The sequence below is a fragment of the Dromiciops gliroides genome, chromosome 1, assembly GCF_019393635.1.
Source record: "Dromiciops gliroides isolate mDroGli1 chromosome 1, mDroGli1.pri, whole genome shotgun sequence".
Lineage (NCBI taxonomy): Eukaryota > Metazoa > Chordata > Mammalia > Microbiotheria > Microbiotheriidae > Dromiciops > Dromiciops gliroides.
Window position 1 is genome coordinate 81,725,206 of NC_057861.1, and position 8,776 is coordinate 81,733,981.

Consider the following 8,776-nt stretch of genomic DNA (forward strand, 5'->3'; position numbering starts at 1 on the left):
CACATAGAGTTGAAAGGGATCTCAAAGCTCTTCGCTTCTATACAGCCCCGACTAATGTGGGGTGGGGCACACACTCACTCCTAAGGTAGCCCATCCCACTTTGGGGCAAAGCTCTTTATTATGGGGATGCTTTTCTTCATACATCAAGCCTAAATCTTCTTCCATGTAAACCTTCCCCCCCACCCATTGCTCCTACTTCTGCTCTTGGGGACCAAGCAGAACAAATCTCATGACAGCCCTTTATTATGTCACCTCAAAGTCTTTTCTTTTCTGTGAAATGTGTCTCCACTTCCTTGTCCCAGATTGTGCTGAATTAAATCCCCATATATTTATTAATATCCTTGACAGAATCCAAAGATTCCATTTGATGAATGGGGAAACTGAGTCCCAAGGAGGCAAAAGGATTTGCCTCAAGTTACACACAATTGGAGTTTCTAGCGGGGACATGCATGTAGGTTAAACGTGGGGTTGAGTTGCCTCCTCCCCTAGGCTTAGGGAAATCAGGAAAGAAGGGTTCCCGGTCTCATATGCCAGAATCCATTGATGATCTCCCTCTTCTGAGAGAGAGCTTTAATCTCTCATCTTTCTTCTCTTCCTAGGTGGAGAGCAATTTTGGGGAGTATCATTTGTTCCTCCTGCAGGCTTTTCTATATGTCAAGAGCCCTCAGAAGAACCTCCAAAGGGCTGCCATGAAGTTCATTGGTGAGCCTACTATCATTTTGATCATCTTGGTTTATTAGCTCATCCCCATCCCCTTAGGATCTCCCTAAAGCCCTTACTTTCCCGGGTTCCTCCTGGATTCTGAGGTTCATCGAATACATGCATGCCCCATGTCCCAACCCTGGCCTGCACCAGGACCAATTGTGCCTAAGCTGGCATGGGCAGAGATGGGGTCTCCTCATGGAGCCAGGCTCCAGGGCTTTCTCTCAAGGTTAGTCCCCATCTCCATAACGGGCTGGGAGATCCTAGGGTCACAATCCTTGGTTGAGGAGAGGGTCCCTAGCCCCAAGTCAAGTCAGGTTCTAAGGGGGGTGGGTGCTCAGCTCACAGCTGGAGAAATGAAAGCCTGGAGTGGCCTTCCCCCTCATGCCTAGGCAGCTCTCCTCCTTGTGCTTCAGGTGGGATGCTGAAGGACTATTTTTCTGATCTCTGCTTTTATATGAACAAGTCACATGTGAAGCTGCTGACAAAAAGTAAGTGTTGCCTCAGATTTTTACTCTCCAAGTTTGGGGTTGGGGTAAAAGACTCTAACAGACCAGAAAGAGAAATCAGGTGAAACCAAGAACCTCCCACAAGGCAGGGTTGGAGCTATGTCTTCTCGGATCTTGGACTGTCTGAGGATGAAGAATCCCTAAGAGTGAGGTGGAGCTATGTCTTTCCTTCAGACCAGGAGTTTCTGTAGGACAGGCATGGCATTTCCCTCTTATACTAAAGCTTCCAGAGGGCAGGGACTTGTCCCTGTCTCAGACTGGAGGCTCTCTAAGGGTTAAGACTGTGTCTCAATCCCTCAGACTATGGGCCCTCTAAAAGCCACATCTCTCCCTCAACTAGGGTTCCCTAGCAGTAAAGGCCCTCTCCTTTGCTATCTGTATTTTCTCCCAATAAACCTCTCAGCCTTCCTTTTGGAGTTTTTTATATTCAAGTTTCTCCTTAGAATCAATCATCACCAAATCTTGTTTCTCTCCACCCCATCCTGGGCTTTCCAGATTCCTGAGAAAGAGCATTGCAGACAGATTTTCTACCTCTTTTTGACCTTTCTCTTTTAGATTTTGAAGCTCTGCGAAGGGACCAAGACCCCAATATCAGAAAATTCTACCTGAATTATTCAGAAAATATCTATGAACTGTCCAAATATGTGGCTTAAAAGTCATTTACCTGCTAATTGTTTTTAAAAAGTCATTGGTTTTATCTTTCATTAAACAGTGGCAAAATAAAAATTCAGTTCAATTCAACAAGCATTTATTAAGGACGTACATAAGTGAGCAGCACTGTATCTATCGGGCGATGAAAAAACTACAAGGTTTAGATGAGACATGAGCCCTGTTGTCACGAAACACACATTCTAGGAAGTAGGTTGTGACCAGATAGCTATAATCAACAATAATGTGTGTAACAGGTGTATTTGAGGGGCCCCAAACAAAGGGCCTTAGGAAGTCCAGGGAGAAAGAGTTTGTTACTAACCAGGGGAATCAGGGAGGTCTTCCTGTGACAGGTGGCATTGAATTGGGTCTTACAGAATGGATGGAAATATAATGGGCAAAGGAGAGAAGGGAGAGTATTACAGATAGTGAGACCTATCATAAGCTCAGTACAAGATGGGTTCAAGGTCCTTACTTAGTTCATGGTCTAGTAAAAGACACACATACACATAACTACAATACAAGTAATGTGACAAGTGCCCTAAGAGAGGGCAGACACAGGGCATGGGGAGTTCAAAGAGCAGAGATGCCATTTTTGCCTGAGTGGCAGAGTTTCAGTAAGGGTCTCCCTGAAGGGTACTATCTGAGCAGAATTTGGTCTTGAAGGATGGAGGACTTCCACAGGCAGAGACAGCCCCCAAAGTGATGAGGACATTTCAGGCAAGGGGAATGGAGTTGGCAAATGTGTTCAGAAGAGAGGCAAGTACAGGATATATTGGGGGTATAGCCATGAACCCTGTTGGTCTAGAGGGTAGAGTATGAATACATATATACTGTGTGTGTGTGTGTGTGTGTGTGTGTGTGTGTGTGTGTGTGTAGTACAAGAAGATGCTGGAAAAATTGGCTGAAACCAGATCATTTTGGGTCCTGAACATTGGGATAAAGCAGATGGATATTGGCTGTGGGCAGAAGGATGCCACTGCAGGTTTGTGAAGCAGAGATACAATAGTGGGATTACTTTCATCTTCAACCTCTCTATTCTTTTCTTTTATTTATTTTTGTTTTGTTTTGTTTTGCAGGGCAATGGGGGTTAAGTGACTTGCCCAGGGTCACACAGCTAGTAAGTGTCAAGTGTCTGAGACAGGATTTGAACTCAGGTCCTCCTGAATCCAGGGCTAGTGCTTTATCCACTGCACCACCTAGCTGCCCCCCAACCTCTCTATTCTTAAATCATTTCTAATCTCTTTGCATGGGTTCAGGAGGAGGAGAAGGGAGAGGGAAAATGTTCAACAAGTAGAATGACACAGAGACAAGCCCTGGGGTTCAGAGGCTTCCCATCTGAGACAGATAAAGCCCAAATTTGTATAGTACCATGTCTCCTTGCTATGTCAACTGCAATAAATGTGGTGACAGGGAGAACGGTTGGGAGCTTGTGGAGTCCTGCTTGTCTTTGTTTCCCCCAAATATCTCTTTTTTATCAGACTATATAACAGGATCACAGGGATATAGGAATGATCTGGTTCAAGCCCCTTTACAGACACCAAAACAAGGCATTACAAATGTGTAATTTTTGGAGGACATGTGAAGAATAAAATAGATTAGAAAGAGCCTAGAAGGGTAAAGGGAATGGGGCAAGGAGAGGGGAGGGACCCTCCAGAGAAGAGGGGATTTTCAGTAATTTGGGCAAGAGGTGGGAAGCCAGCACAATTAGGAAGCCTTCCTGGAGAAAGAAAGCATATGAAATCAAAGCTGGTTGATAGTTTACCCAAGGGTGCCCTTATCTAAGACCCTTTGGGGATCATGAAGGTTCCAACAAACGTTAAATTCTGTTGGCATTTAAAATATTCTAGGAACTGGGGGGGGGGATGGGAAGAAGTAACTTCCTGGAGTACCAACTGTAATGGATGGTCAAATCCAAACATCCAGGCATCCTGTCTCTTCCAACTGTAATTGGCCAACTGTCCCCTCTTCAACAGGGACTGGGAAAATGTGTCAACTGACCTGTAGCTTATAGTCTAACCACAATTGCACAAAGCACCAAAACTCTGAGGGACTTATCCAGGGTTATACAGCTAGTATGGGGCATAGGAAAGACTCGAACTCAGAACTTTCTGACCTCAACACTAATGCTCTAGTCCCTATGCCACACTGTCTCCATGTTCTGACCTTGTCATCATATCCACTAGGCCATATAGGGAAGAAAGGGCACAAGAGTGAAAAAAGTGCCACAGGGAGTGAGGTTATGCTGAGTTATTACCATTCACATCACCTTAGTGCTCTGTTTTACAAAGCAGGCAGCTTTGCTCACTCTCCCTTAACCGTAATACCTGCCCTCTGTGGATCCTCTCCAATTTACATCATGTATTGCTTGTTTGTACAGAATGGTTTACATGTTGTGTCCCCCATAGACTGTGAGCTCCTTGAGTGCAGGGACAGCTTTTTGCCTTTCTTTGTATCCCTAGCAAGTCATGACATCACCTCCATGTCATGGTCCTCTTTGAGAACAAGGGACAAACAACAACAATGACAAGAACCCTAGCATTTAGCACAGCATCTGGCATATAGTAGGTGCTTAATAAATGTTTATTGACTGACTTTTCTCCTTAAGATGTCTGTGAGCTAAAGTTGGAAGTGTGTATTTGTGAAACTTATTACAGTAAAGTGGAGTGCCTTCTGGCTTCAGGGTCAGGAGACCCTCATTCAAATCCTACCTTGGACATTTACTATTTGATCATAGGTAAGACATTTAATGACTCAGAACTTCAGTTTTTTCATCTGTCCAATGGAGATATTATTACTTAACACTATGTACTCACTAGCTTTTTTGTAAGGAAAATAGTTTGCAAACTCTACTACATAAACAGAAGCTTTAATTTTCTCCACTTGGCAAATGAGAAAACTAAGGCTAAAGAAGATTATGACTTTCTCATAACCAGACAGGTAATAAGGATCAGAAGTAGGATTTGAACCCATCTCTTCAAATCTAGTGTTGTTTCCAAGTCAGCACATTGTTAGTCTGTCAACAAACATTTATTTAAATGCTAACTATGTAAGTCAGGAACTGTGCTAAATGCTGGTGATGTGCAAAAAAAAAAGTCTTTGTTCTCAAAGAGCTCATATCTTAGCAGGGGAGACAACATGTAAGTACACAGCAGCTGAAGAAACTCAGAAAGGTATCCTAAAGAAGGCAGAGATTTCAGCTGAGGAAAGCCAGGTAAACACGGTGACAGATTCAAGGAGGAAAGAGGTGGGGTATACCAGGCACAAGCTAATAGCAAGTGCAAAGACACGGGTGGAAGATGAAGTATCATGTTGAGAATCAGCAGATAGGCCAGTGTAGTTGCTAAACTGGAGAGTACAGTGAAGGGAGTCAAGTATCTGGAGACTGGAAAGATAGTGAGAGATTAGGTTATGAAGAGCTTTAAATTTCAATCAAAGGAATTCATATTTGATCCTAGAGGTCTCGGGGAGCCACCAGGGTTCACTGGTGCTGGGAGAGAGGGGCATGGTCAGACCTGTGTTTTATAAAAATCACCATGGCAACTGAATAGAGGGTAGATTGAGAGAGAGAGAGAGAGAGAGAGAGAGGGAGAGAGAAAGAGAGAGAGAGAGAGAGAGAGAGAGAGAGAGAGAGAGAGAGAGAGAGAGAGAGAGAGAGAGAGAGAGGCTAAGACTTTAGGGAGGGAAACCCAATTAAAAGGCTATTTCAATAGTCCAGGCTAGAGGCGATAGGGGTATAAACTAGGCATGTGAAAAAAGAGGACATACACAAGAGATGTTGGGAAGGTAGACATCCAGCAGGCAATTGCATGTGTGGGATGAGCAAGGGTGAAGACTTGAGGATGGACATTGAGGTTGAGGGCCTAAGTGATATTGCAGTGGATTTATTGACCAATCTGAAGAAAGGAAGGGATCCTGCACTAAGCTGGGTCAGTGGATGACAGCTGACATGCAGAATCAGGGCAGAATAAAGTGGCCTTTTTTGACTAGAGCACAGACTGTAAGAGGGAGTAGTGGGAGATGAGGTTGGAGAGTCAACCAGATTTATAACTGCCGTGTTCAATCTTCCTTATCCCTCACAGTAAACATTTATTAAGTACCTACTATGTGCCAGGCACTGTGCTAAGCCCTGGAGATATATACATATAAGAAAAAGAAAGACCCTCCCCTCAAGGAGCTTACAGTCTAAGGAGGGAAGACAGTAAAGACTGAGGGAGAGGGGGATAGGGAGCACCAGGGTGGGACCATGATATTCATGGAGTAGAAACTAAGCAGAGCTACTAATGGAAAATGAAGCATTACCCGGAAAGTTCTGAGTCCTCTTCCCTCCCCTCTCCGGTTCAGATCCTCATCACCTCTCATCCGGATCATTACAAGAGTCAAAGTGTCCTAATTGGTTTCTAGGAAGAGAGCCAGGAGGAGTACAGCCTCAGCCTCCTTCTCAGAGCCAAAGAGAGCATGGGAGAGGGCATAGGAACGTCCCTGACGTCAGACAGTGGCTGCTGCCTGTCTTTGGCACTCGCATTCAGCGTCCGAGGCCCTTTAACTGTTCAGTCATCGTATGCCCTCTCTGTGGGCTACCCTGGCTGTGAGGATTGTCTCTCAGAACCAGCGCTCCTTGAGGTCTCCTCCAATGTCTCCCTCTTCAGACTGGGCACTTCGCCTTGAACAAAGGGCCCTGAAAGCAAAGGCCGTATCTCTGCCCCTGGACCAGGAGTGACCTGAGAGCAGGCACTCTTTTTACCCCGCGTGCCAACAGCAGAGTTGTTTGTCCTGAAGGCTCGGGAGCTGGAGGCGATGTATTATTGCTGGTGTTTTCCTTCCCTCCGCTGATTCTCATCTTGTGTCCGGTACACAGTGCCTGGCTCGTAGTAGGCACTCAGTACCTGCAGACTGACTCATTCCCAGGTAGTCTGGATGCTGCAGGGGACATTCATGGGTCATTGAGGACCTTGGGTGAAACATCTGTGCTCCTTGACGGCCTGTGAAACTGGCACAAGGCTGATTAGGCCAAGAGCGCCACCTAAAGTGTGAGAGAGCTCGACACCTTCCTTGTTTGTGGTAGCTAAGACTCTGCGGTCACTGTGGAGTGGAGGAGCATCCTGGACTGGAATTTACAAAACCTGGGCTCTCTGCTCAGCTGTGCCACTGACTTGATATAACCATGAGAGGGTTACTTTTCGACTCAGACTTCAGGATCTTTCTTCTTCTTCTTCTTCTTCTTCTTCTTCTTCTTCTTCTTCTTCTTCTTCTTCTTCTTCTTCTTCTTCTGGTGAGGCAATTGGGATTAAGTGACTTGCCCAGGGTCACACAGCCAGTAAGTGTTAAGTGTCTGAGGCCAGATTTGAACTCAGGTACTCCTGACTCCAGGGCTGGTGCTCGATCCACTGCACCATCTAGCTGCCTCAGGATCTTTCTTTATAGAATGAAGGCTTTGGATTAGATTGTCCCCCACATCCATTCCCATCCTGACAGTCTTTGTTCTTTGGGCTCATCCAGCTGTAGTAATCCCTGATTTTATTATGCTATGACAAGGAAAGAGAAAAAAAGCAATAAAACATCCAAAAGAACCCCAAGCAAAAATCATCATTTACAGAACACAGAGACCTTGTCAGACATAAGTCTATTCTGGTCATCAATGTGATTCCTGTTTCAGGAAATGAATGTGTTTCGTTCTAGGGCCATCTTCCCTACCAATGACCCCTTGCATCCAGGGACAGAGTTAGAAGGGAAGGACAAAGAAGGTGGTTGGGTGAAGCCTCCATTACTCGAGAATCTCCAGAAAATTTTATCTCCCTGATGGCTAAATAGGAAGCCCCCCATCATCAGAATGGCAATGCAAGATAATAGCCTTTAACACCTATGAACAGATCAGAGCCCAGGAGAAAACAAAACAAAACTGGAGTCTTCCTTAGGACCTCATTGTCTTACAGAGTGATTGTCATTTCTCCCAGTCAAACCCCTCAAATCACATGCATCTTTTTTGTATCAGCACAATAGCATGGCCAGGAAGCTGGGAAAGGTTTTGTTCTACCCATTTTTATATGAGGCACACAGGGAAAAAGTGATTTGCACAAAATCATTTAATGAGTCAGTGGCAGAATCAAGACTTCAACTCAGGTTTCCAGACGACTTGGACAAGGTTTTTTTAAAAACAATATTCAGATGCTATGCTTACTTTTCCCCTTCCCCCAGATTTCCAGAAAGCTATTCAAGGTTCAGGGTATTTTTTGTGGGTGTGGGTCATCTTCTACTCAAAACCACAGTTTATGAACTCCCACTGATGTGCTTCTTTTACCAAGCAAGGCACATATAAGTTCAAGGCAAGAGATATTTAGCTAAATAACATAGCAAAATAAGTTACAAAAATGACTCCCTCCACCCCAAAACCATGGGGTATACTCTTACACAGGTTGCAACCTTACCACTAGGTGAAGTGACACATTTCTCTTTTGTGTCTTTAATTTTGTTGTTTTTGAGGATGGATATTTCTCTTTTTAATTTTTTCTTTTTTTCTTTTCTTTTTCTTTTTTTGTTGGTGCAATGAGGGTTAAGTGACTTGCCTGGGGTCACACAGCTAATAAGTGTCAAGTGTCTGAGGCTGGATCTGATCTTAGGTCCTCCTGAATCCAGGGCCAGTGCTTTAGCCACTGTACCACCTACCTGCCCCTAGAGGATGGATATTTCTTCAAGGAAACATGCAAAAGGGTAGCTCTTTAAAGCACACTTTGATGAAGATTCAAGATATTGCAATGAACATGTTAAGGGCTAAAATTCTAGCTAGTCTGTCTAAAATATCCAATGAGTGGTCGCCAATAAATTATAAGCTTTAGCAAGAGTTAGACTTTTAAGCATTTATTAAGGAGAATAAGAATTTGGTAAAGAGAGAGAAAGGCCTAGATTCCTATCTATTAAAG

General features: G+C 44.3%; 1 protein-coding gene across 1 annotated transcript in view; it reads left to right on the forward strand.

Annotated features, from left to right (window-relative positions):
- The window catches only part of LOC122745965 (maestro heat-like repeat family member 5), a 173,650-nt gene extending 171,786 nt beyond the window's left edge, over positions 1–1,864 (forward strand). The window contains 3 exon segments of the mRNA XM_043991432.1: positions 600–702; positions 1,119–1,193; positions 1,767–1,864. Of these exon segments, the coding sequence (XP_043847367.1) occupies positions 600–702; positions 1,119–1,193; positions 1,767–1,864 (276 nt within the window).
- The last annotated feature ends 6,912 nt before the right edge of the window (positions 1,865–8,776 follow it).